General features: G+C 47.1%; 1 protein-coding gene across 6 annotated transcripts; it reads right to left on the reverse strand.

Annotated features, from left to right (window-relative positions):
- Window positions 1–826: 826 nt before the first annotated feature.
- On the reverse strand, window positions 827–26,989 carry STK36 (serine/threonine kinase 36). 6 transcript variants are annotated; one of them, XM_019445958.2, is made up of 27 exons: window positions 26,880–26,989; window positions 26,114–26,288; window positions 25,284–25,424; window positions 25,096–25,173; window positions 23,163–23,293; window positions 22,683–22,932; window positions 20,936–21,029; window positions 20,367–20,536; window positions 19,763–19,950; window positions 19,151–19,250; window positions 17,330–17,473; window positions 13,182–13,361; window positions 12,156–12,355; window positions 11,662–11,767; window positions 10,007–10,157; window positions 9,688–9,815; window positions 9,035–9,139; window positions 8,589–8,687; window positions 8,414–8,502; window positions 8,071–8,134; window positions 7,774–7,884; window positions 6,077–6,151; window positions 5,474–5,636; window positions 5,110–5,257; window positions 4,733–4,880; window positions 3,424–4,170; window positions 827–2,352 (listed from the first exon to the last, which is right to left on the reverse strand). In XM_019445958.2, exons 2-27 carry the CDS (start codon window positions 26,195–26,197, stop codon window positions 2,209–2,211), a joined length of 4,038 nt encoding a protein of 1,345 aa, XP_019301503.2. In that variant the 5' UTR covers window positions 26,198–26,288; window positions 26,880–26,989; the 3' UTR covers window positions 827–2,208. The 6 variants fall into 6 exon arrangements, with proteins under 6 accessions (XP_019301503.2, XP_019301500.2, XP_019301504.2 ...); XM_019445955.2 differs by lacking the exon at window positions 26,880–26,989 and adding an exon at window positions 26,696–26,798; XM_019445959.2 differs by lacking the exon at window positions 26,880–26,989 and adding an exon at window positions 26,670–26,789 and having other exon boundaries at window positions 12,156–12,253.
- Between the last annotated feature and the right edge of the window lies 1 nt (window position 26,990).

A 26,990-nucleotide genomic window follows, 5' to 3' on the forward strand; every position in this document is an offset into this window, starting at 1 on the left:
TCGTTCACACCCTCACATCCAATCAGGTAAGAAATGTTACTTGCTTCATGTGCAAAATATATTCAGAATCTGACTACTTTTCACCATTCCATTGGTACCACCACAGCCTCCTAAGCCCTCACCCTGCTTCCCAGCCTCCCCCACTCCTCACAGTCCATGCACAACACCAGAATGGAGAGTAATCTTTCAGAACATAAGTAGATTTCATCACTTCTCTGTCAAAACTCTCCAATATATCCCTACTTTACTCGAAGTACAAGGTCTACTACAGGCTTACATCTGGTCCTCACTACCTTCCTGTCCTCATTTCCTACTATTCTCCCCCTTCTTCACTTCTGCCATCCACACTGGCCTCATCATAGCTCCTCAAGCTCACCAGGCAAGCTTCCATCTCCGGACCTTTGAAGTGATTATTCTCTCTGCCTCACTTTGCCCTCAGATAGCTACACTGCTCATTTCCCTCATCTCCATCAAGTCTTCGCTCGAAGGTCATCCCAGTGAGGCCTACCTTAACCATCCAACTCAGCACTCCTCATCCTCTTTCTCTGCTTCATTGTTCTCCAGAGCTTTATCACCTCTCTACATCCTGCACAGAATTCACTTATTTTGGTAAGTTCATTGACTCCGCAGCTAGAATGGAAACTCTACGACAAACAAACACTGCTTTATCTCCAGTGCCTACAACAGTATCTCGCACAGAGAAAGAACTCAATGTTGAACTGAACTGCCATAATCTGGACAGGAGGAAATTCCAGTGGTCTCTAGAAAAAAATGTTATTTTTGCTAAAATATAAACACAGACAATGAAGATGAATGCTAAATAAAATTCCTTATAAAACTAAGGCACTTTATTCATCTTTCATTTCAAAAAACAATTGGAATTTAAGGAAGGACAAAAAGTAATACCCCCATTTTATGGATGGAGAAACCAAGGAAGGCTCCGGGAAGCTTGTCGCAAGCCATCCGGTGAGTCAGGGTTGAAACTTTGTAGTATGTTTCCAGCTGGATCTCAACTCTAATGGGTCTGCCAAACATCTCTTTCTGGTGAAATGCACGATGTGCTAAACAGCTGCCCTTCTCAAGCAATTGGGCTTCCCTATACATTGAAACTCCATCAAACATCAAAACTCATCACTAAGCCTGAGATCACAAAGCAATCCAATGTACGGCTCTGTTTAATCCTATCTCTCCCTATTTCAGCTCCACTGGTCTTGGCTTGGAAGTAGGTGACCACATGTAGCTCAGCTGAGATGCAGGAAGCTGGAAGGCAGGAACAGATATAAATAAATAAGGTCCCAAACCATGGTCTTGTGTGAACGGGACACAAGAGCTGCAGCACCAACCAGCAGCCAAGAGAGGAGCTGACCCCCCACCCAAGCTCTTACCCTGGCATCTCCAAGTAAGGTGAGGTATACCTTTTACTACAGGAGTTTACATAGAAAAGATGGGTGGATGGGAGGAAGGAAGGAAGGAAGGAAGGAAGGAAGGAAGGAAGGAAGGAAGGGGAGAAAAGAAAGAAAGGAAAAACAAGAAAGAAAAAGAAAGAAAGAAAGAAAGAAAGAAAGAAAGAAAGAAAGAAAGAAAAAGAAAGAAAGAAAGAAAAAGAAAGAAAGGAGAAAGTTAAAGAAATAAAGGAAAGGAGAGGAAAGGGGAGGGGAGAAAGGGGAAAGTAGAAAGAAAAAAGAAAAGACTCTCTACCATAACCCATGGATGGGAATGTGGGCTATGGGTCAGGAAACCATCCACAGCAGCATTTATCCCCATAGCCTAGAGCTGAGATGGGCTCAGTCTTCATCACTGTCCTAGGGCCAGTGCACAAAAGCAAGAACCTGTTGGGAGGATTATACAAGCTCTAGAAAGGAAGCGGCCTCTCAGGTAGAAGGTACCTCCCTGAGGTCTGGGAGGTATGCTCCTGGGGTTAAAGGCACATTATTGGAGAAGGACCCCTGCATGTAGAAAAGGAAGGAATCTTCTCTGGCACCAACAGCAATGAAGTTTACTGATTGAAATCATCCTGAGTCTGGGGAAAGGAGGGAGCTTTATACATAAATCTCTTCTAGTTTCTCGTTCTTAAATCATTTGACTTGTAGCTTATCTCTTTTTTTAGTCTCTTTTTAGTTCTTGGTTGAGTTGGTGGCTTGAATAGTAGAAAAAGGTTGGCAATAGAGGGGTAACGAAAGTGGGTGGATGGACCGTAGGAATCTGAGATCACGTGCTGTGGGTTGGCCTCAGGAGGTGAATGAGTTTCCTGCAGTGTTTGGCAGAGGCAGGCCTGGGGCTGCTATGCGGCAGGAGCTGATTCCCCAGAGATAGCATGGCTAATCGCTCACTGGCCCCCAGGGACACCAGCACCTGTGAGACAGAGAGCAGATGACAGAATAGGACATGCAGAGGACTCTCATTTGGCCCGGCAATTCCCACTCTAGTAAAGAAAGAAAAAGACAATGGGCCCCTGGGGAATCAATATACATTCTGCGGAGAAAGAGAAACTTTGGAGAGAGGGCTCATCGAGACCGAGACCGGAGGTCTACTGCCATTCTCTTCGGTTACACACCATGAAACTGAGGCACCGAGGGATCCATGCATTTGTCCCAGGAAGGGGTCATAAATGCAGCAGTGACAGTAAGTCAAAAAGTGTGATTCCTGGTCATGAATCTTGACCAATGGGTCTTAACCTAAGTACCACCAAGAGTCTCTTATATTATTTCCCCATATGGATTGCCAGAAAATCCCATAATTTACATCATCACCATCCCGTCAAAATTTCTGTTCTGCATGAACCAGCCAATGTTCCCACACTGCTTTATTATAATTTGGAGGTTTAGCCTTATCATAGGTAGATGTGTGATTCCCATTAGGCTACTTATGTCACAAGCAGAAAAAGCAGAATAAAGCAGTGGTTAAGGTATGGGCTCAGGACTCAGACCCTTGAACTCAGAAGTCCAGTCCCCCAAACTAGCTTTGTAACTTGGGCACGTTATTAAATCCTTAGTGCCTCAGTTTCCTCACCTGCAAAATGAGGAATATAATAGCTTAAACCAGGTAATAAAGGTAAAATGCTTAGCATGGTGCTTTTCACATGGTAAGTGCTAAAAAAAAAAAAAAAGAAAAAAGATAGCCCCTTCCCAGCCCCCAGAATGAAATCCCTCTAGACCTCAACATCACCTCATCTGGCCTCACCTCCTTCCCACATAGCCTCAAGAAGAGAGAACCCCTGGGCTTGGAGATCCTGGGAATTTGCCACTCATCAGAGCCCTCTCCCACATTCCTTCCCTTTGCCGGGGTGGGAGATGGTAGACGGCACACCCATCTCCAAGACACCGCCCATGGGTTTCGCAGCATCCCAATTCCTTAAAGCTATCTCAGAAAAATGTCATGAAATACAACCCCATCGTCATGGTCCGGAAGTCCCCAGGGGTGTACCTGATGGATGCAGGGCTCCTGTCGAAGGCTCCGGAGGGCAATGAGGGCGGCCTCCTTCACGTTTAGCTGGGGGTCTCCACAGGCCATCTCTAGGAGCCGCTGGGGTACTTGGCACTGTAACAGCTCCTCCCCCAACCCCTCAGGGCCCAAGTTGCCCAGAGCTGACGCGGCATTGCGCCGGACACCAGCCTGAGGATCTCCAAGTAGCTGGGTCACACTGGGTATCGCGGCTGCCAAGGCAGGTCCCAGGGGACCAGCTTGGTAGGCTGCGTTGCCCACAGCAAAGCTGGCACCGCGCCGCACGGCAGGGTCCTTGTCTCTAAGCCCCAGCAGCAGAAGGTTGAGCAGCCCAGCCTGGCTCTGCAGTGCCCCACGCACAGCCATGCTGTATTGCAGCAGGTGGCCCAGGAGCCCGTAAGTGCGGGCCCGCACAGAATTCTCTGGGTGGCCCAGGAGGCTGCGCAGGGGCCGATAGGATTCATCAGAGCCAGCCAGGAGTTCTTGGATGAAGGACAAGTGGCTGGGGGACAGTACTCGGGCTGTGTGGGCCAGCAAGGAGAGAATGTCAGAGGTCAGCAGCGGCTGGTCACCCAAGAGGGCAACTGAGAGGAAGGAGATGATGGTTCTAGGGGAGGCAGCCACTGTGTTCACAAACTGGTTGAGAGAGGTGGAATCCGTGAGGGCCAGGTGTGTGAGGAGGCTGACCGGCAACTCAACTTGCGTCAACGGAAGATGGTGGCAGCAGACCTGGGAGAAGGGATAGAGGAGCAGGCAAAGTGGTTCAGGGAGAGGAAGAATTCACCGCAGCGAGGTAGCTAGAAGGGGCCCAAGCTCTGGCCAAGAGAAAAGCCAAGCTATGCTGAGAAATACCACAGAGAGCTGGAAGACCTGACCCGAGCCCTCCACGTGAGACTGTGGAGCCCAAGAGAACAGGTGCAGGATCATTCCTTGCTCTGCAAGGACTCAGGCTCTCTGCCTTCAAAAACCCACTGCTGAATGCCAAGGATTGCACAGAAGTGACTCCTGGCTGAGGAGCTGAGTCTCCCTGCCCAGACTGGGATGTCCTCCCCGCAGAGCTTCAACAGATCCAGATGAGGGACAGATGGAGACGGGAGGCGCCAGCCCCAGCTCCAACCAGTGCTTCTGCTCAGGCCTGAATGCTTTCTCCACTCCAACGCTTACATCAAGCCAGATGCTCCACTCTTCCAGGGGCTCAAGGGAGCCCTGGAGCTGTTGGGAAGTGAATTACAATACACGAGGTTGGCCATCTTCCTCCTCCACCTTCACGCCTGGTGGCTTTCCCAAATACCTGCAGCAGGCGGGCTGTGACTTCTGAGTCCACGAAGTCAGCTAACACACCTCCAAGGAGGTCGGCATCCACATCCAGGGCGAAGGGGAAGCAGAGGAGCTGGCAGACAGAGAGCACCACGACGGGCAGAAACCCAGACCCGTGAGGCCTAAGGAGGGCAGCGTGGAAGGATTTACTCGGTTTTACTCACCCACCCTTTATTATTCTCTGCCCCCTTCTCAAATCCCCGAGTCCAGCGCCCCTTCTCCAACCTCACCAGTCCTATTTCTGGCCTCATAGCTCAAGCTGTCAGCTACGGCTCTCCTGCCCACCCCTCCCCACCGCCACACTGCAGACTGTCTGGATAGTCTGGTCTCCCTCCTCTAGCTCGAACTCACGCCCGGCCCAGCTGACGCAGGAAGCTGGGGGAAAGCAGGTGCTTCAGGGTGGTCATGAGGATACTTCCACGTTGAGACAGGTGGCTCAGGCATAACTGGGGCTCCTGGGTGAAGGTGGCCACGGCCAGGCTCAGCAGGGCTGCCATGCCTGGAAACACCGAGAATGGAGACCCAGTGGTGCAGGAAGGGCCCCGGATGCTCCAGCTTCTCCAGGGCCCCCACCTATTTAGTCCCCTTCCCATCCAGCGCAGTCTGTGCCATCCTCTCCCCAGGGGGCAGCGGCTGCAATCTCTGTGGGCTAACCCAGTTCTAGGCTGCCTCCTCTTGAAAAGGATCAAAGGAGGCCATGCTTATGGAAAGATACCTTGGGGTGAGATCAGCGTCCAGTCTGGCTCTGGGCTTTGTGATGGCTGTGATTCCTGTGGAGACACCTCCTCGGGGAGCCTTAGAGCCATGGAGAAGCGGTGCCATAGAATGGTCCACATTTCTGAGCTAGCCATGTCCTTTATCAGGCTACCCTTCCCTGGCTGGAGATGAAATTGAAGGAGGGTGGGTAGGGAAGTCAAAGTCAGGTATCAAAATGCCTTTTTCTTTTCTTTTCTTTTTTTTCACTCTTATCCCTGACCTCTAAGGAAAGGGAGTCCCAGAAATAATTCCTCCATTTTCCCAACAATGTGGGATTTCCCTGTTGTCTTAGTTGCCTTTCTTATCACATCTTAACCCAAGTGTCTGCTAGAAACCAGGGAATTACAGCTCTTCTCCCCACTGAATCCTGGGATGCAGCTGGGATTCCCCAGAAAGGGTCCACGATGAGGGCAGGGGGGGCCCTTTTGAACGTAATCACAGCCACCTTATTTGACAGAAGAGGCAAGTGTGGGTTGCTTCTTCATTCCTATCGTCTAGCGGTTCATCAAAATGCCTAGTTTGTCTCTCCTGCCTTCCCATCCAACCTAGGATGCACCTGTACCTGGGTGAGAAGCTGCAGCAGCAGGATGAGGAGGCCGTCATAGAATCCACAGCCACCTGGTGGAGTCAGCCGGACCTGACAGAGAGAGGCAGGAAGAATGCAGATCCCCAAGAGAGATGAAGGGGCCTCACAAACCCATGCCTGCAACTCCTGGTCAGGCAGAAAGAGCTTGTCCTCTGCCTGGTGTAGTGGGGAAAGCTCTCCTGGACTTACACAAGTTCTGGTTCCTGACTATTCATTCAATGACTACCTCTGCTCTAAAGACACATCATCTGGTAGGGTCGGAAGACACTTGCCACACAAGAGGCTGGGGTTGGGGTGGGGGTGGAGACACAGTTGAGAGTGCCTAACTCTGCCTTCTGGAGGTAGAACACCGATGAATTAAAAGTTCAAAAAGCAGTCAAGAGAAGGAGGTGGCAGGAAGGGACAGCATTCCTTGTAGCATAAATAAAGGCAGGTCATGAAAAATGATAGTGAATTTTGGAAGTGGTAACTCCTGGTATAGCAGGATTATAGAGCCCAGAGGTAACAGATGAGCTTTGAGGAGAAGGTAAAGGAGTCTGGACTTTATCCTGGAAGCAATGGGAAGCCACTGAGCTCCACAAGCTCCACGTGGGCAAGATTTTCATCTCTGTTATTCACTGCTGTAGTCTCAGAACCCAGAATAGTGTTCGGTACTCAATAGATACTTCTGTGCTAAATACTTGAACAAATGACTAGACTTTTAAGAAAGCTCACCCTGGTGGCAGTGAAGAGAATAGACTGGAGAGGAGAGAGCCTAGAATAGAGATCCTTCAGCGGGCAAGTGCCACAGTGCAAGATAGATGGTGTGCACACAAACTAAGGCAGGGCAGTGATGGTGCCAGGTAAAAAAAGATCTGACACAACAGGAAGGCGGAACACACGGGACCTGGGGGAACCATCTAGATGGGGGAATAATGGAGCAGAGAACACAGTCTATGATGACTCCCAGATTTCTGACTGGGGCTCCTAGATGAATGTGAGTGTCATCACAACTGGTACCACCTCTCTGAAGTTCAACTTTATCTAGAAAAAGCAGGTGAGTCTCATTACATTTCATGCGTCTCTCTTTCAAGTGTGTTGTAAGATAAGATGTGAGGTGCTTTCCAAATTATAAAGAATTCTGCATCTATAAGGATGATGATCATTTGAATATGAAGTCTATCCTTATATCAAAATGAAAGAAATAGGGGTTCCAAAGTACCTAAAAAGGAGAGGGAGGGGGCGGGGGGAAGGCCCGGAAAAGGAGAAAGCAGAAAGGAGGCTACCCAATGGACTGGATTCCTCAAGAGTTCTCAGGATGCCAGCCACCTTTTCCATTTCAGTTAAGGAGAAGGAGGGGGGACAGGGAAGCCAAACTGTAGTCAGAGGGGAAGAGATTAAGCTTTTGAAATGACCCTAACAACAGGAGCAGGAGCTTCTGCGGGAGGAGACTAAAGTAGGCAGGAAGATCTCATCCTCCAGTAGGTAACTCAGGTCCCCCCTCCCTCTGTCCCTCTTTGGAAGTGCCAGCCCAGTCTGGGCTCAGAGAAGCTGTCATCTGGGGGCAGACAGGGAGGAAAGGAACGACTGCTTAGTTTGCCCCAGCCATGCTGGCGCTTCAGTCTTGCCCCCAAGTGGAGTCCTGGGTCTGACTCAGTGAAAATGTTGTCTGTGCCCTCTCCGGTATACCTCACCTCTGCAGGGGCAGACAGAGCGTGTGAGGCTGCGGCAATCCACTCCACAGGCTGGAGGTCAAAGGTCACCCCTTGCTGACCAAGTTGACCCAACAGGCAGGCTGCTGCACTCTGGGGAATTAGAGGAAGAGAAGGAATGTCTGAATCTGCACAGTAGTCACGACAGGCAGAGAAGATTTATGTCTCTGGCCCAGAAGAATGCCTCATAACCACCTCTTGATGAGAGTGATGCCCGTGCACCCCGCAGGCCTGGGTGGCAGGGTGAAAAGGGGAAGAAGGGGAAAACTGAAAACTCACCACGAGAGAGACAACGTGTGAATGGGTAAAGAGAGTAGCAATCTCATTGCCTAGCTTCTCCATTCTGGAAAAAGAAGATTCATCAAAGGATGCACCAAATGAAAGGAGGCTAGGGAGTGGCCTCCCTCCCCGCTGGATGGCACTCTCCACACGGCTGCATGACCATTGCCCCAAGGCACAAAGTTGGTAGGAATCTAGGTCTGTTCTGTGTAGAGAACATCCCCATCCCTTCTATCCCCATCCCTTCTGAGGATAGGCTGTAAGGTGCCATTCCCCATATTCTACATCAGGGTGAGCTATCGGGAGGGAAGATTCCAGACGAGAGACCCTACTTCAGGCTTACCCAGACGGCAGATCTTGCAGCCGAAGGACAAGAAGGGAGAGGAGGTAGAGTGCCACCTCAGTAGACTCTTCCCAATCTACTACCTTTACCTACAAAGGAAACCAAAGATATCAGAGCAACTTCTGATTGAGACAGTAGGGCCACCACGATATACCTGCCTGTGTTCCTGGCCTACCTTGCCCTGGACCAGCATCAACAGTGACTCCAAGGCCAGGGGCTCTTGCCCTAGCAGATGGCACAGGCGCTCACTGACATGGCAGCATGAGTAGAGAACCTAAAGGAGTGGGAAGGAGTCTGTCAGTGAAGCCGAGCAGCCCCTGGGTTCCTGGATCAGAAGGCTCAGCTGAGAAGCAGGCTAGCCTCTCCGCAGATCTAGTGTCCACACCGGGGCAATTCGAGAAGTTTAGGCCAACTTCCGCCTCTTCTTGCTATAAGACGGTGAGATAGGGCTACTGCTCTATTCTAGTGAGGACTGGCCAACAGTGGGGTCATCTCAGGTTGAACAGACTGAAAAGCAGAAAGGGACCCTCTGGGGTTTCTTGTCTCTCTCAGTGTCTTTCTCTCTTGGTCTTGGGGGTTAAAAAGAAATCTGAAGTCCCAAGAGTTCTGGACAGGCAGTACCTTGAGAAGGTGTAGGCACAGGATGGGATGCCGCAAGCCAGAGATAAGGGACGGTCTCAGTTGGTTGTTGTCCTTGGTGAGCTGATTCGCCAAATGCTGAGAGATCTGTAGGGACATACTTGAAGCCTCAACCCCATTCCCATATTCCAATCCTGTTCCTCTCATATCTCCAACTACTCAGGGTTCTCAACCCCTTGCTAGCCACTCTTCCTCAGGTTCACCAGGAACCTCAGATCCCATTCTATTCCCAGTCTTCATGGCCAAAGAAGAATGCCAAAGAAGAACCAAAAGTCATGGCCTAGTTTAGCCCTAGTAGAGACAGGTATAGAGGAAAGTGTTGCTGGCCAAAAGGGAGCAGGAAATCTAAATCCTGAGCCCTTGAGGCAGCATCACAGGTGGCTTCGGGTCAGCTACCCTACCACATGGGCAGTTTGTCAATGAGCTCTCTAGCCAGCTGGCCAAGGGTTTTGGGATTTTGGCGACATCGTGTTCAACAAGTGGCCAGATTACCAGACCCAGGTGGAAGCATCTGTTTCTGGAAGTACAGAGTAAGGGGAAGCAAAAATGCTTGTTTTTCTGCCTTTCTGAGAAGCTGAGGCCAGCCTCATCTCCAGCAACATGGATGAGAGGAAATCAGAAACTGCAGCTCAGACCTGCTCCTTGGCTTCCCAGCAGCTGGGCAGCCCCACAGGAGCAGTGCATATGGCTGCCAGTGCAGAGGACATGGCTCCAGGCAGGTCCTCACTCTGCTCCCGTAGTGGCTGGCTCACTTGGGGGGCTCCTATGGAGAAAAGCAAAGAACGCAGGGTGGGGTCTGATTGTTTGTCTCGGATCCCCATTCATTCTCTCAGTGCATAGTTAGTTGCTGAGCCCTTACTAAATGCCAGGCACTCTTCGAGGCAATGGCAGTCGGGAGGGCACAGCCGGAGTTACTCAGAAGGCAAGAGAACCTCCGCTCCCTACTCTGGTTACCTGGGGGTGTGTGGAAAGGGAGCTGGGGAACTGTCAGGCCATGAAGGAGCCCATCCAGCACAGCCCGCTGGGTAGTCAGCAGGCTGGAGTAAAAGGCTTTGGAGATGGTCCGGCTGTTCCCATCCATGGCTTCACACAGAACAGTAAAGCACTAAGGGAGACAAGGGCGGCATTAACATTAGGGCAGCAGAAAACTGACTGGGTTTAGGGTAAGGAGCAAGAATCCCCCCAGAAAACCTGAGAATAAAGGAGAAAACCCAGGGGGACCAGCTGTGGCATTCTAAGTATTCCTCACACAGAAAATGCATTATAATTAATTGCCTTCACATTTCAAGGATGGCAATTTTAGGTTATCAATCCTATTCTCTGATCAGCTGCTTCCTAGATGATGTTTCTCAAAGTGTTATCTGTAGTCCATGAGTATGAGAATTCCTGGGGATTCCTGGGTCCCTTCCAACCCAGTCTTACTGATTCAGAATTTCAGGAGGTGGGGTGTTCATTCCAAACTTCCTATACACTCACTGCACAGTGACATATGACAAATGCTGGCCAATAATGTGAGTCACTGATGGCCAAAGTTTAGGTTAGACGTTGAAAGCTTCCTGACTTGAAAGGATGAGGGAGGTTAAAATAGGCTCTCAGACTAGAAGAGTTCGAATGGACTGCTCGCTGGAGGCAGAAATGCAGCCCAGATCTGTGTTCCCAATTGCCAGTCTGAACAATGGCTAGGCAACTGTTTATTTCCTTGCTCATGTTCCTCCCTAAGTGTCTCCTTGGAGATCAGTCAGAACTCCGCTATCTTCTCATTCAATCTTCTATTCTCCTGTCCCTCATTTCCAGAGTCCAGGGGCGAGAACACACTAGCTTGCTAGTCGTAGGGCAAATACATTTGGGAAATACTAGTCCATCTGCAAGTCTCTTCAAAAAGAAATACTTCTAGGGGCGCCTGGGTGGCTCAGTCAGTTAAGCATCCGACTTTGGCTCAGGTCATGATCTCATGGTCCGTGGGTTCAAGCCCCTCATTGGGCTCTGTGCTGACGGCTCAGAGCTTGGAGCCTGCTTGAGATTCTGTGTCTCCCTCTCTCTCTCTGCGCCTCCCCCACTCATGCTCTGTCTCTCTGTCTCTCAAAAATGAATTTAAAAAGCATTAAAAAAATTTAAAAAAAAAAGAAGAAATACTTCTATTTGTGGTTCCCTGAAACAGGCCACAGTCCTTAATGCCTCTGGGCCTTTGTAAATGCTGCTCTTTCTGCTTAGAATGTCTTCCCTACTTTCTGTCTCACCCACCCGGCAAACTTCTATGCATTCTTCGAATCCTAGCAAAGATGATTTCCTTTGAGATTTCTTCTATGACTCCCCAAGTAATATTAATCATATCTTCTTCAGTGGTGCTTCTGTACTTTATACAAGTTTTATACAAGTTCTAATGTACTTTTCATGCTGTTGTCCTTGATCATTTTTCATCTCTCCTACTAGACTACTAGTCCCTTGACAATGGGGACCTTCTCGTACTCAAGTGGCATAAGGCACACAGTCGGTATTCAATAAATGTTTGTTCTATTACTTTGATCTAACCCTCTATAGTTATAAGAAAGGGAAAGGGAGAAACATGGAAAGATATCAGAGACAGAAATCTGGACAAGGGAGCAGATTACCATAAGGCTATCCCTCCTTAGAGTCTGCTCAGAGTCATCTGGTTGGGCCAGCAGTTTCCCCAACAGGTCCAAAAAGAGGTTGGCGGCCTCCTGAAACACCTGTAGGCTGGGAAAAAATAGCCCATCTCTCTAAAAGCCCACGTGTGGTAAACGTCAGTTCTGCAGGTAGGAGAATCTGTGCAAAGGAATATATCAGAATGCTCCTTCCCCTCCCCCCACTAAACACACACAGAGTCTTACATACCCTCCAAGACCTTTCTTTGCCATTTTCTCTACGTTATTTAAATTGTGACCCTTCCATTTAGTGTATGGTGACCCTTAGAACCTCAAAGTCTTGGGGTGAACTTAGAGTGGTCTCGGTCCTTAAGAGAATCAGGGGATCCCTAACCTGTTGCTTTCTCCTTACTTAGCCTCTTCCTAACAGAGGAAGGAAGAATTGGGGGTAGAAATTGAAGCCGAAGTGGCCAACAGAGCAAAGCTGGCTCTCATCCCACCTGTCACCTGTCTGGCTCCTCTCCAGATTGAAGGTGCAGGCAAAATAGGCCTGAATCACAGCCATCAGGTGCCGTAAGAAGGTCCCATACCAACATTGCTGCCAGGGAAGAGGACGGAGAATAAGGGCAAGGTAGACGAAGAGAAAAGACAGTGAAAAAGGTGTCAGATATCCAGTCAGGCTGACCAAACAGGGAGGCTTCTGGACAGAAAGAGGAAACCTAGAGGTAACAAAGGGGCAGCCAGGGGGCTGTAAACAGCCTGTATCTTGCTTGGCCAGAATAGCATTTAGGAGTTCAGGAGGCTCTATTTTTCAAATAGCTCAAATTCCTTTCTAAATTCCTTAGAAACATTCAAGGTTAACACTCACCAGCAGGATGCAGCTTCCCGTTAAACATTTCAGTGTTCTGTCCTCTCAGCTCAGCCACAGCAGAATGCAGCGTGGGGTAGCACAGATCTGGCCTCAGACACCCTGAGCCTCATGCCTACCTCCTCTGTTTATCCTACCTCCTCCATTTATTGTCCCTGTGGCCATTTACAAGCTAATGCTGGTGTATAAGTTGATTAATCCCTGAATTTCAGTACTCTGTTCTATAAAAGCAGGTCAATTAAAACCTAGGATTTAATATTCCAAACCACAGTGCTCTAAATATTGGGAAATTGAGCATAAAAATCTGGATTTCTAGCTTCTCTTGGAAAACTGGAAGATCTGGCAACACGGGGCCCGTGTTCTCATGTGGCAACAGTGAGCTGAAGCTGAGGGCATGTCCCATTCAGACTGGGCACGAGATCTCCGGTCTGTCGTCTTCCCCACTACTCTCATACAGTCACACAGAGTCTACCTCCCTGACTGACGGGATCTGCCTGATATCAGAAGGCAGTGGGGTATGCAACTCGTGGTCTACTAACCAGAGAGGAGGAAAGAAAAGAAAAGGCAGTGGGCCGAATAGATACGGCACTTTGAAGAAGAGAAATCCAAGGAGCAGAAAGTCCTGGAAGTCTTTCAAGGCTCCTGGCCTACTGCTTACCTGCTGGATACTGTTGCTGTCCTGGCTGTGTCTGAGCAGGCTGAGCAGCAGCCCGGGGAGCCCTGCCTCACGACAGAAGGAGTACAAGAGAACAGAGTCACTGCAGCTGGACAGAAGACTGCTCAAGATCCGGAGTGCAGGAAGGATGTGGGAAGCACCCTCCAGCATGCCTTTCAGGATCTGGGCGACACGAGGGAAAGAGAGAGTAATCGATCTTATCAGAGGGAAAAGGAGTCACAAATACTAATTGTCCCCAAGGAGTTGGCAAAGCAGACCAATGTTCTCATTCCTTTCTTCGGGACTCTAAAACCCAAAGAAGGAGAAGAGAAAAAAAGGGAAGCAGTAACAAGGAAGAAGAATATAGATATAGATGGTCAGGTCACTTGACTTACAACAGTGGTGACCAAGGGACAGGGGACCTCCCTCAGAATCTGTCAGGCCCAGTGCCATTCCTATCTCCTCCCTCCCTTCTCCAGCCTTTAACTTTAAAAAACATATGTACGTGCCCACACGCACTTCCAAAGATTAAAAACAATGGACGCAAAACAGTGTCATTCAACTCCAGACAGATAAAGCAATATCATCCAACTCTAGATCAGGACTTGACTAACTACGTATGACCTACAGGCCAAATCTAGCCTGCCACTTATTTTCATATAGCCTACAAAGTAGGGTCAGTATGATACTTTGAAATGGCTATTCTTTAAAAGGTTACTCTTTAGGGGCGCCTGGGTGGCTCGTCAGTTAAACATCCGATTCTTGATTTCGGCTCAGGGCATGCATGATCTCAGTTTCGTGAGATTGAGCCCCGTGTCGGGTTCTGTGCTGACAGCGCGGAGCTTGCTTGGGATTCTCTCTCTCTCTCGTCTCTCTGTCCCCCCACCTCAAAAATAAATTAAAAATTTCTAAAAAATAAAAGGATACTCTTCAAAAGAGAGTATTGTTTACATCAAGTGCTTTATCATATGCCATTCAGTGTTTCTAAATCTTTTCACTTATTTGCTCATTTACTCTTTACAATAACCCTGTGCAGGAAATGCAATTAACCATTTTGCACTAAAGCTTCTAGATAGGTTAAGTAAGGAGTCAATAATCACACAGCTAAAGAGTAGTTCAGATGGGGGCGCCTGGGTGGCTCAGCCGGTTGTGTCTGACTCTCAATTTTGGCTCAGGTCATGATCTCACAGTTCGTGGGATGGAGCCCTGTATCTGCCTCCGTGCTGACAGCACAGCGCAGAGGCTGCTTGGGATTCTCTCTCTCTCCGTCTCTCTGCCCCTCCCCCCACTAGTGCTTTCCCTCTCTCTCTCTCTTTCAAAATAAATAAATAAGCATCAAAAAAGAACTTTTAGAAAAAACATAGGAGGAAATCTTTCTGACTCTGGGTTTGGAAAAGATGTCTTCCACATAACACCAAAAGCATAATACACAAAAAGAAAAAATGGTAATTGAATGTCATCAAAATTCAAAACCTTTGTGCTTCAAAAGACACTCTTATGAAAATAAAAAGACAAATCATAGACTGGAAAAAATTTTTGCAAATCACATATCTGATAAGGGTCTCTTATCCAGAATATACAAAGAATTCTTATAACTCAAGAAGACAGAACCCAATTTAAAAATGAGCGAAAGTACTGAAGAGCTATTTCACCAAAGAAGATACACAAATGGCTAATAAGCACATGAAAAGACACTCCACATTAGTCATTAGCAAAGTGCAAATTAAAATGACAATAAGCCATTATTTCACACTCACTAGAGTGGCAGTGATAAAAAGACAATAATACAAGCTGGCAAGAATGTGGAGAAATGGGGCCCCTCATACATTTGCTGGCGGGAATGTTAAATGATGCAGCCACTTTGGAAAATAGTTTAGTAGTTTCTTAAAATGTTGAATATAAATTACCATCCAACCCGGCAATCCTAGGTATCCACAGAAGAAAAATGAAAACATATATCCACAAAAATACTTCCATAAGAATGTTCATTGCATTATTATTCATAAAAGCCAAAAAGTGGAGACAATTCAAATGCCCATCAACTGATGAATGAAGAAACGAAATGTGATATAGCCATATGACAGAATTCTAATGAGAATGAGCAATAAAAAGGAATGAAGTATTGATATGTCACAAGAAGAAGGAACCTCAAAAATGTTCCGCTAAGTGGAAGGAACCAGATGTAAAAATTGGGTATTGGGGTGCTTGAGTGGCTCAGTCAGTTGAGTGTGCAACTTTGGCCCAGGTTGTGATCTTGTGGTTCCGTGAGTTTGGGCCCCACACTGGGCTCTCTGCAGTCAGTGTGGAGCCCACTTTGGATTCTCTGTCTCCCTCTCCCTGCCCTTCCCCCGCTGGTGCGTGCATGTGCTCTCTCGCTCTCTCTCTCAGAAATAAACATTAAAAAAACAACAAAGAAAAAACAAAACTGTGTACTGTATGATTACATTTATGTGAACTACCTGAAACAGGCAAATATATGAGACAGAAAGTAGATTAGGGGTTGCCTGGGACCAGGGCTTTGGGAATGATAATGACTTGTAAATGGGTATGAGGGATCTTACTGGGGAGATGAAAATGTTCTAAAACTAGATTATAGTGATGGTTTCATAACTTGGTAAATTTCCTAAAAATCATTAAAAAAAAAAAAAAAAAAAACGGCGCCCGGGTGGCTCAGTCAGTTGAGCGTCCGACTTCAGCTCAGGTCATGATCTCACAGTTTGTGAGTTCGAGCCCCATGTCGGGCTCTGTGCTGATGGCTCAGAGCCTGGAACCTGCTTCAGATTCTGTGTCTCCCTCTATCTCTGCCCCTCCCCCACTCATGCTCTGTCTTAAAAATAAATTAAAAAAAAAAAAAAACATTAAAAAAAACTTTAAAGAAAATAAAAGGAAAGAAATGCAGGCAACATTCTGGCGAGTTCCCAGGAAGGAAGATCATGGTGTTTCAGAAAACGAGAGGCTTAAATTATGGAAAGAGCCTAAATGTCCATCAACTGATGAATGGATAAAGAAATTGTGGTTTATATACACAATGGAATACTACGTGGCAATGAGAAAGAATGAAATATGGCCTTTTGTAGCAACGTGGATGGAACTGGAGAGTGTTATGCTAAGTGAAATAAGTCATACAGAGAAAGACAGATACCATATGTTTTCACTCCTATGTGGATCCTGAGAAACTTAACAGAAGACCATGGGGGAGGGGAAGGAAAAAAAAAAGGTTAGAGACGGAGGGAGCCAAAACATAAGAGACTCTTAAAAAACTGAGAACAAACTGAGGGTTGATGGGGGGGGTGAGAGGGAAGGGAAAGCGGGGGATGGGCATTGAGGAGGGCACCTGTTGGGATGAGCACTGGGTGTTGTATGGAAACCAATTTGACAATAAATTTCATATTAAAAAAAATTAAAATTAAAATTAAAAAAAAGGAAAGGCTTTGTAAGAGAGAACACTATGAATACCAATTAAGCAAAATATTATTCCTTAAAAAAGAATCTCATTCTTCTCATTAGTATACTATACTAGAAAATATTGTATACTTATTTTTAACTTATTTAAACTTTTTAAAATTTTCTGATTTAATTAAGATTTTAAATTTAATCAGGAAAGATTTCGTGGAAAAGCGCTTTCTCTCACTATGGAAGTACTAAATAATACCCTCCATTTTTGCCTCTTGCTCTTCAATGCCTAAAACGTTTACCATCAGTCTGCTGACCCCTGCTCTAGGTGAATGCTCTTCCCTTCCGAAAGAGAACCCAATGGGGCACCCGGGTGGCTCAGCTGGTTAAGCATCTGACTTCGGCTCAGGTCATGACCTCATGGTTCGTGAGTTTGAGCCCCACGTCAGGCTCTGTGTTGATAGCTCAGAGCCTAGAGCCTGCTTCGAGTTCTATATCTCCCTTTCTCTGCCCCTCCCCCACTTGCACTCTCTCTCTCAAAAATAAATAAACATTAAAAAAAAAAAGAAAGAAAGAGAAACCTAAGGCCTGTTCTTTCTGTGTCACTAAAGGAGGTTAGCAAATCTTGAATTAAATAGATGGATGATTGCAAGAGAATTGGAAAGGGACAAGCTTTCTTTTTCTCCTTATGTTTTTTTAATACCTCATCTGTGATTAAAATAGTCTAATCCCATCCACAGTATCCTTCTGCCCGTTACCTGCCCTCCTGCCTCACGCAGCTGACCCTGGATGCGCTGGCAGAAGTCAGGATTGCACAGCAGAGTGAGGGGGGCCTTCAGCTGGACAGGCACAGGGTCAGCGGTCTCTAGCAGGTGCTGCCACTCATCATCACTGTCGGGCTCCTGAGGCATAGGGGAACGAACAAGGTCAGAAGTGTGTAAGGTTCAAGGGTAGTAGCCCTCAACCTGCAGAATCATGGAGTAAATGCAAGAACCAGGGAATCCTTCAACACAGATGTATTTGCTTCAACCGCCGGTTTAAAAAGGTATAGTTTGGCAGTATGTGAGGGGTCTTGAAAAGTCTCTTGGAGAACACTGGCATGTGTTCATAAAGAGGTACCTACAATACGTCCATTTATAATTTAAAAAAATTGGCAATGTCATAAAGGCAATCAGTAAGGGAATAATAAATCATGGCACATCCATATTAAGAAATATGATGAAGTTATTAAAAAGATTATAGTACTGGGGCGCCTGGGTGGCTCAGTCGGTTAACTATCCGAGCGTCCGACTTCGGCTCAGGTCATGACCTCATGGTTCGTGGGTTCAAGCCCCATGTCAGGCTCTGTGCTGACAGCTCAGAGCCTGGACCCTGCTTCGGATTCTGTCTCTGTCTCTCTGCCTCTCCCCTCCTCATGCTCTGTCTGTCTCTCTCTCTCAAATATAAAATAAAAAAAACAAAAAAAAAAAAAAGAAAAAAAAAGATTATAGTACTGAGGACACATCACTAATGTAGTATTCTGACCAAAACTGCATAAATGAATTTAATCATGAGAAAGTATCAATTTGAGGAACATTCTCCAAAATTACTGGCCTGTATACCCCAAAACTGTCAGTCATGAAAGACAAAGAAAGACTAGGAACTTTCCAGATTAAAGGAAACTAATGAGCTATAACAATGAAAGCAATGCATAACCCTGGATTGGATCATGGACCAGGAAAAAATTTTTTTTTGCTATAAGGAATAGTACTGGACCAATCGGCAAACTTTGAATATGGATTATAGATCAAGTAGCAGAATTATATCAATGTTAAATTTCTGGCTTCTGTAATTGTACTGTAGTAGTGTAGGTCAAGGATCTTGTTCTTAACCAATGTGCACTAAAGTGCTTAGGGGTAAAGGGACATGATTGCATCTTACCCTAAAAGGACTCAAGAAAGAGGATACACCCTTATATAAGCAGACATATACAGAGAGAAACTCATAAAGCCACTGTGGCAGAATTTGAAGAGTTGGTGAATCTGGATGAAGGGCATACAGGAATTCTTTGTGGTATCCTCACAATTATTCTTGAAGCTTGAAACTATTTCAAAATAAAAAGTTAACTACCCCCCCCAAAAAAAAAAGCCAGAAAAGATTAAGGTAGAATTATATGCTAAGATGTAGAAAGACCTCCAAAATGAATCATCTGGTAAGAGAGGCATGATGTAAAACAGTACATGTAGTGTGAACTCAATAACATTAAAATAGTCAAACTACAGATTTCTATGTATGCGTATACATACATGTAGAAGTGCAAACGTTTGGAAAAAGAAAGACTAAACTAATAATGGCAGACACCTCTGGAACTGGGGTAAGACGCAAGAAGGACTTTCATTTCTACCCATGTGTTCCAATTTTTGATAATTACATGTTTATACTGTGCAATTAAAAATCTACAAATTAATAGTAAGAAAGCAATTTTTAACACCAGGGGAGCTTGTTCTTGGATGGTTGGGAATCACTGTTCTAGAAAAACATGTACCCAGACCCAACATCTGATGGCAAGGTCAAGGCCAAGAGGGGCCCCCACAGCTCACCTCATTTTCTAGGTCCACTGCATCAATGCTCCGCTGGCTCACCACCTCTGGCCTCAGCTCTAGGACAGCTGGTTCAGAATCCTGGCTGATCTGGTTTTCCCTGCCAGAGGAACAGGGAACAGGAAGAGTTCCAGACCTGTGAGGCTTAGGGTTCATCTACATATTCCTCTCTCTAGGCCCAAGATACGAATGAAAAACGAGCCACATAGGACTGGATAAAAGAGAGCTTTCTTCTAGGATATGGCAGGACAGGATGTTGACCACTACACATATCCTTGACTGCCCTTCCACTTTGAACCTTACTCTCAAGCCTACCTTGGCAGTTTTCACCTGTAGTTCTCAACTCAAATATCTTCCCTTTTACATGGAGACAATTCTTTCCTTCTCAGTTAATGTACAACTGAGGCATAAAGAAAGGAAAATTCCCATTACCACTGATGAATCAGGAAAGTATCCAGAATCGGAATTCAAGAACACAGGACCTGGATTCCGAGGGCCCTGTCCATACTTAGGTGGTGGCTAGTGATAGGCACCATTTTGTATTTGTTTTGACTAAAACCAAAGATCTTCAAGGGACCTCCATCTATAAACCCTTGGCTAGCCCCTCCTCACCGAGGTACAGGGGGGGCCTCTCCAGCCCCCCACTCAGCCCAGCTGTTCTTCATTTCTGAGGCCAAGATCCCAGCCAAGAGGCCTGGTTCCTGAGGAGTGGCTCTTGGTCTGGGCAGAGGGGCTGTGCCAGAAGCCATCTTGCTGGTCCTGTCCTCTTGCTCAAGGGCAGGTCCTGTGTTCTGGTGTTTCTGTGGGAAATGGGCAGGAGACACACTGAATCAAAACTATTTGGTTGTGGGGTGGGCTGCCTGGGTGGCTCAGTGGGTTAAGCATCTGACTCTTGGTTTTGGCTCAGGTCATGATCTTGTGGTTCCTGAGTTTGAGCCCTGCATCAGGCTCTGAGCTGACAGTGTGGAGCCGGCTTGGGATTCTCTCTCTCTCTCTCTCTCTCTCTCTCTCTCTCTCTCTCTCTCTGCCCCTCCCCTGCGCATGCCCTTTCTCAAAATGAATAACTTTAAAAACAAAACAAAATCATTCATAGGTATGAATGGTACCTACTCAGAGGGCAGAATGAAACCTATTCATGGCCCTTTCTCAACCTTCCTTCTCCAATTCTCTCAGTCACTAGGCTGGTCATGTCACATATTCCCTTCTGTCCACATACCTTCTGCTTGGCCTCCTCAGCCATGCGTTTACAGGCTTGTCGCAAGATTCGAGAACGATTGCCCTTGGGGGCCAGCTGGTGTGCCTGTTGGTCCTTTAGGACCTGAAGTTCTGGGGGTAGGCGACTGGTGAATGGGGTACCCAAATCTGGGCCTGCTGGTTCAGTTATTACTGTAGGGAAGAAGAGGGAGAATATGTGATCACACTGGGGCTGCACCACCATCTCCACTTGGCCAGAGACAACTTCAGTTGTCCTCAGGCTTCTGTGGAAGGAGGCCATTTTGACAATGTGACAAAGAGGGAGTGGGGTTGCAAGAGAAGTGCCAAAGGTTAGGCTTTGTGGAAGGAGGCTCAGTGTCCTCAGGCTTCTGTGGAAGGAGGCCGTTTTGACAATGTGACAAAGAGGGAGTGGGGTTGCAAGAGAAGTGCCAAAGGTTAGGCAAAAGGTTAGGAAGAAAGTTCCAGCTGGTAGGGTAAATCAGACATGTTACATCCAGACACTGGGGGAAGGGGGTAGATTGGAAAGAGCACCAGGGAAGTGTAAAAGCCCTGGGAATCCCAATGACTCACTGGTGACGCGACCAGCTATAAAGGGGTGATGTAAGAGATCTGGCCAGGACAGACGCTGCCTAGGGTCCTTGGTGAGCAGTCCCTGCAGGAAGTTCTGTGGAGAGAAAAAATACCCCATGGGTCATCGCTTTCCTACAGACTCCCTCTAACTCACCAGCAGAACTAGGAAACCAAGACTCCTGAGTCCGTTCCATGAGCAAACTAGCTGGTCTTGATCATGCCCTCTCTAATCCTATCCTTAGGCCTCATTTAGCTGGCTTCAGAGACAGACTTCTCTGCCTCACCTCCTGCAGAGCCCCAATTCCTGTCCAGAGACTTACTGTCACCTTCACAATCATCTTCAGAAAGCAAACATTCAAAAGAGTCCGAATTGCTCACTTTGCCCTCCCTTTGATTGCGGGTTTGTTTGCAGCTGGGTAGGACCAGAAGCATTGGTGGTTAAAAGCACACTCACACACAAGTCATTGTGTAAAGATGTGTTTGGGAGCACAGAAAAACAGAAATCTTTCAGCAAGTCTTGAGATGGTAGAAGGGAAGGGAGACTGCCTCTGAAAACGGTGTATCTGTTATGGTGTATCCTTGGGAAAATCCCCAGTTGGGCCTAAAATAGGGATAGAAGGTACCGGTCGACTATGACCACGGTTCTAAAACAAGGTGATTAGTATATTGTGGCTCTTGCTGAAGATGCCTGCCTGTCTGCTCTAAGGGAGAATGAATATCCTACGTAGATCACCCACTTAAATTTCTTTTGCTTAGATTCTTTTTGATAATTATTTGAGCCTCCCCAACTAAATAGGTTAGGGAGAAACTTGTCCCTTTTCATCTTAGACAGGCCAAGGGAAAGTTATAATGAGACTGCACTCTGGGAAAAGGTTGCACTTAAATTCCATTGAGGGCCCAAATTTTGCCCTAGATAAGAAATAAAAAGGGTCAACTCTTTATTCTCCCTCCCTCCCTCACCTCCTGAGACTTAGCTGCAATCAACAGATACCACTTCTATCATCTGCCCCTAATCGCTGATCTAGCCCCACTAGCTCTGGCCATTTGGATTTCTGAAGATTCCTTCTTTCAGGAAGAAGACTAAGAAGTCTGTGGGCAAATCTAGATATCATGAGGACTTTGCATCTGATAGGAAGTAAGTGGAAGAGAGGATGTGTAAAAGGACAGTTTCTGTCTCTGGTGGCTTGAAACTACCTTACCGTTGTGATAAAGAATAGCCTGCCCCGGGGGCACCTGGGTGGCTAGGTGGGGTAAGCATCTAACTCTTGATTTCAGCTCAGGTCATGATCTCACAGGTTCGTGAGTTCAAGCCCCACATTGGGCTCTGCACTAGAGCAGAGCCTGCTTGGGATTCTCTCTCTCCCCTCTCTCTCTGTCCCTCCCCACCGCGCGTACGTGCTTTCTCTTAAAACAAATAAATAGACTTAAAAAAACACACACATATATACACACATACATACATACGAATATATATACACATATATACACACACACATACATATGAATAGCCCACTATGTATATGAATAGCCCGCCCCAAGGAGGGGCTGGCTGGTATTCCCAAATTCTGCAGAGTTTAGAACAGCCTCCCAGAATAAGCCCCTGCAGCAGAAAAGCAACGCAGCTTGGCCCAGCTCCCACATTAGTTCAGTAACTGCAGAGTCTTGCCCCAGATTTTGGAAAAGGGAACCAGGGCAGAGGAAGACAGGTTTCTAATGCAAAAGTAATCTCCCTTTCGACGTTCATTACCTTGAAGCAAGGACTAATGGTGGTCGGCCAGCGCACAGGGTCCTTGAGAATGAGGCTGACCAACTGAAAGATGCTGGTAGTGTAGAAGGGAGGGGTGCCCACAGCCAGCTCATACAGTATGCAGCCCACAGACCAGAGGTCTGCGGTGTGGTCGTACGGTCGCTCTTCCACCAGCTCTGGAGACATATAAAGTGGTGTGCCTTTGATGGATGTCAGCACCATTGTGTTGGTGCTCATTGCCCGGGCAAATCTGCAGGAGATGAGGGAACAGAGTTGGGAAGAGAAAAAACATATTCAGTAAAAACAAGGCCTATCATGGTGTGAGATATCCCCAACTCAAACAGAGAACACCTTCCAAAGACCCAACGGGAACCCCCAGTCTTTTAGCTCGGGTTGTAAAATGAGGTCCAGGTAAGTTAGGCATATGGTCGAAGACTCCTTGCAGAACTGGAAGCTGAGACAGAAGGTCAGGGTCCTCACCCAAAGTCACAGAGCTTGATGCCACCACCCTTGGCAAGGAGGATGTTCTGAGGTTTCATGTCACGGTGGAGAATGCGGTGGGAATGCAGATAGTACAGAGCGGACACCAACTGGGCAGCAATGGCCTGAACCTAGGGGTCAAACAGGCAGGGGAAGGAAAGGAGAGGCCAGAGGAAGGAGCCTACTGACGAGCCCAAAGACATTTCCCTAAATTACTGATGAGATCTTCTCTTCTTGCTCTTTCTTCCAGAGCTTCCCACATCTTCCTTAGCTCTTGACTCCCATTCACTCATTCTTTCATTTGTTCATTCACTCGTTCAAGGAAAATGTATCGAGTCTCACTAGCTGTGACCTGGGATGAGCAAATTATCTCGTGCCTCTCATACGCATCATCTGTAAGCTCATGATAATAATACCACCTCCTTTATAGGACTATTGTGAGGATTAAACAAGTCAAAGCATGCCATGCTCAGAATGGTGCCTGGCATTTAGTAAGCCTTCAATATACATTAGCTGTTACTAAAAAAAAAAAAAAATTTTTTTTGGTTTATTTAGTTTTTGAGAGAGACAGACGGACCACAAGTGGTGGAGGGGCAGAGAGAGGGGGAGACACAGAATCAGAAACAGACTCCAGGCTCTGAGCCATCAGCACAGATCCTGACGTAGGGCTCGAACTCACAGACCGGGAGATCATGACCTGAGCCGAAGTCAGATGCTCAACTGACTGAGCCACCCAGGTGCCTCTACATTAGCTGTTATTAAACAAGACAAAGTCTTTTTTCTCAAGACAAGTAATCAGACAATAAATAAGACAGACAAAATAAGTACGATGATGACTTACAAATGACAATGCTTAGAAAGAAATGGATTGCTACAACAGGAAGTCCTGGGGAGGGGGGCTACTTGTTAGAGTACAGAGAAATCCCTAGAATGAGTGTGGCTGGAGAATGTGTTCCACCAAATCCCACTGCCAACCAGCAGATCTTGGTGGTGAATTCTGCCTTAACAACAACTCTTATTCCCTTCCTGCCCTCTCTGGTACCACCACATGTGCTATCTGGTGACAGCAGAAGCATTAATAACAGCAATGTTGAATACTGTGCATCAGGCACTCTTTTAAATGCTTTATATGAGGGGTGCCTGGGTGTTTCAGTCAGTTAAGCATCCAACTTTGGCTCAGGGCATGATCTCACAGTTCATGGGTTTGAGCCCCACATCGGGGTCCATGCTGATGGTGCAGAGCCTACTTGGGATTCTCTCTCTCTCCTTCTCTCTCTGCCTCTCCCATGCTCAAGCTTTCTCTCTCCCTCAAAAATAAAAAAAATTTTTTTTAAAGATTTAAATGCTTTACATGAATTCATTAATCTTCACAATAGTCTCATGAGACAGACATTAAAATGACATCCATTTTTATTTTATTTTTTTTTAATTTTTTTAATATTTTTAACGTTTATTTATTTTTGAGACAGAGAAAGACAGAGCATGAATGGGGGAGGGGCAGAGAGAGAGGGAGACACAGAATGGGAAGCAGGCTCCAGGCTCTGAGCCATCAGCCCAGAGCCCGATGCGGGGCTCGAACTCACGGACCGCGAGACCATGAGCTGAGCTGAAGTCGGACGCTTAACCGACTGAGCCACCCAGGCACCCCGATGACATCCATTTTTAAATGAGGAAACTGAGTGCTAAGAAGTTAAGGTAACTCGCCCAAAAGGATCCAGCTAGAAAGTGGCAGAGACAACTTTGTACTCAGAGATTTTGGCTCCAGTGCTCACCTACTTTACTGACATGCCACACTGTCTCTATATATACCTAGACTCTTATAGTTTCCTCAGGAGTTTTCAAAATGGAGAACTCAGTGCCCTCAGCTTTTGCTTCCAGTCCTTAATCTGAAAAGAGGTCAGGGTAGGGGACAAGTTTGAGCCAGGAAACATACCTGGTCTTCTGGAAGTTTTCCATCATCTTCCAAGATCTGAAAGAGCTCTCCCTCAGCATAGTCTGTCACCACCACCACCTGCAGGGAGAAGGCAATGGTACTGATGGCTCCAGATTTATGCATTCTGAGGCTGGGAAATTTGGGGGACCTTTCTTCCTGGGGAGAGGTGACCCAAAACTGAAGTGCACCTCTTTGTCAGTTTCAAAGCTGTCAAGCATATGCACAATGTTGGGATGCCGCAGACCCCGCATGATTTCAATCTCTCGTTGCAGATTCCTCAGCTCCTTCTCTGAACGTCCCAGTTTTGGAATGAACTTCAGGGCCACCACCTGTCAGTGGTAAGAAGAGTCAAGGCCTAACCATGCTATTGAAACATTCACCTCAGAGCTCCAGAACTCAGGCTTCAGATTGTTTGGGCAAATTCTCATTACCTGCTAGTCTCCTACTCCTCTTCCTTACAGTACCCTGGCCTTATCCAGACTCCCCCCACCTCTTGCCCTAGGAGAAAACAGCCTCTGCCAGACAGATCCCTTTGGTGGAATCTGGGAGAGGTGTTCTGATCTGGGTAAAGAACTCTGGGTAAAAATTTAAGAGATTTAGGGGAAAGAGAAGGAAGAAAAAAATGAAGAAGGAAGAATAAAGTTAAGGTGGTTTATCTCTTCCTGCGTGGTATGATAGACAATAACAATAATAAAAATAAAATTTATTGTTTACTAGGTGCCAGACACTATACTAATGTAGTGATTCAGCATGAATCATATTTAATCCTCAAGCCCCATCAATCAGATACTGTTCTTATCTTCATTCTACAGATGAGGAAACTGAGACATTGAGAGTTTAAGTAACTTATCCACAGTTCTAAGGCTAGAAATGGTGGATCTAGGGTCTGAACCTAGTAATCCAATATTAGAGCACACACTCCACAAGAGGAATGACCGAATCAATGCCTTTGGAATACAGGTCCGTATTCTGGTCCCTGTAGAATCCCACCCAAGAGATATCCCTCCTTGTTCACCACCTGAGCACTGTATTTTCTTCGACCCTTGTACACCCTCCCAAAAGAGCCTTCTCCGATCATCTCCAACACGTGGTACTTCTCCATGACAGAGGTTTCAGGATCCTTCAGATGGAAGGAGGTAGAGATGGTGGTGAAGGGCTACAGCTCCAGGGACAGCTCCACACATCTAGGAGGCCTGGGTTGGGCATAAAAGAAAGGTTTATGTTAGCCACCTTGCCTTTTCCTTTTTCATAATAATCCAGGCCTCAAAAACATGGTAGGGTGGAGTGGATGGAAAGATGAGATCTTGGGAGCAAACAGAGCGCCTCTTGTTCTCCCTCCTTTTCAACCTCCTCCCTGGCCCCCAACCCAACCTCGTTCCCACCGAAACCCGTGCCCCACGCCCCTCTCCACGCAGCTCCACCCACTCGACCGCTCCCCCTGTTCTTCAATCCAGCTTCTCCCCTCGGCCCCGCCCCCTCCGTCCCGCCTCGCCCACCCGACCCCGCCCCTTCCATCCAGCCTCGCCTACCGACCCCGCCCCTTCCAGTCTCCCCAGGTTCCTGCCACCGCCAACCTCCTCAATACCCCCGCCAGTGCCACCTGCCCGCGCGCTTCGCAGACCGGAGCCCCACTCTCACCCCCAGCCTAGGCGCTTCAAGCTCCTCAGGCCGAGGGATGCAGGCCCTGGCCTTCAGCCCCGCCCCTTCCGGCTGCCTGTGGATTTTGCCTGACTTATAATTCTTCTCCACCCCCGCTGCCTTTCTCTTTAGACTCCCACTGTTACCACATGTGCTCGCTGGAACTGGTCAGAGAGGTTCAGAGGACAAAGGCGTTCAGAAGTATTGGAGAGTCGTCGGACCACCCATAGGCACTTTCTAGGTCACTTCCGATCCCT

This window comes from Panthera pardus, unplaced genomic scaffold (genome assembly GCF_024362965.1).
Source record: "Panthera pardus isolate Hobbes unplaced genomic scaffold, ASM2436296v1 HiC_scaffold_10, whole genome shotgun sequence".
NCBI lineage: Eukaryota > Metazoa > Chordata > Mammalia > Carnivora > Felidae > Panthera > Panthera pardus.

Excerpts from the sequence above, each read along its gene's own strand:
- STK36 (XM_019445958.2), bottom strand. The coding sequence starts at position 26,197 with ATGGAGAAGTACCACGTGTTGGAGATGATCGGAGAAGGCTCTTTTGGG. Across the intron at positions 22,933-23,162 it reads ATCAAGCTCTGTGACTTTGG|ATTTGCCCGGGCAATGAGCA; the intron begins GTGAGGACCCTG and ends CATCTCCTGCAG. Across the intron at positions 5,258-5,473 it reads GACGCTGATCTCACCCCAAG|GCATGGCAGCCCTGCTGAGC; the intron begins GTATCTTTCCAT and ends CGGTGTTTCCAG.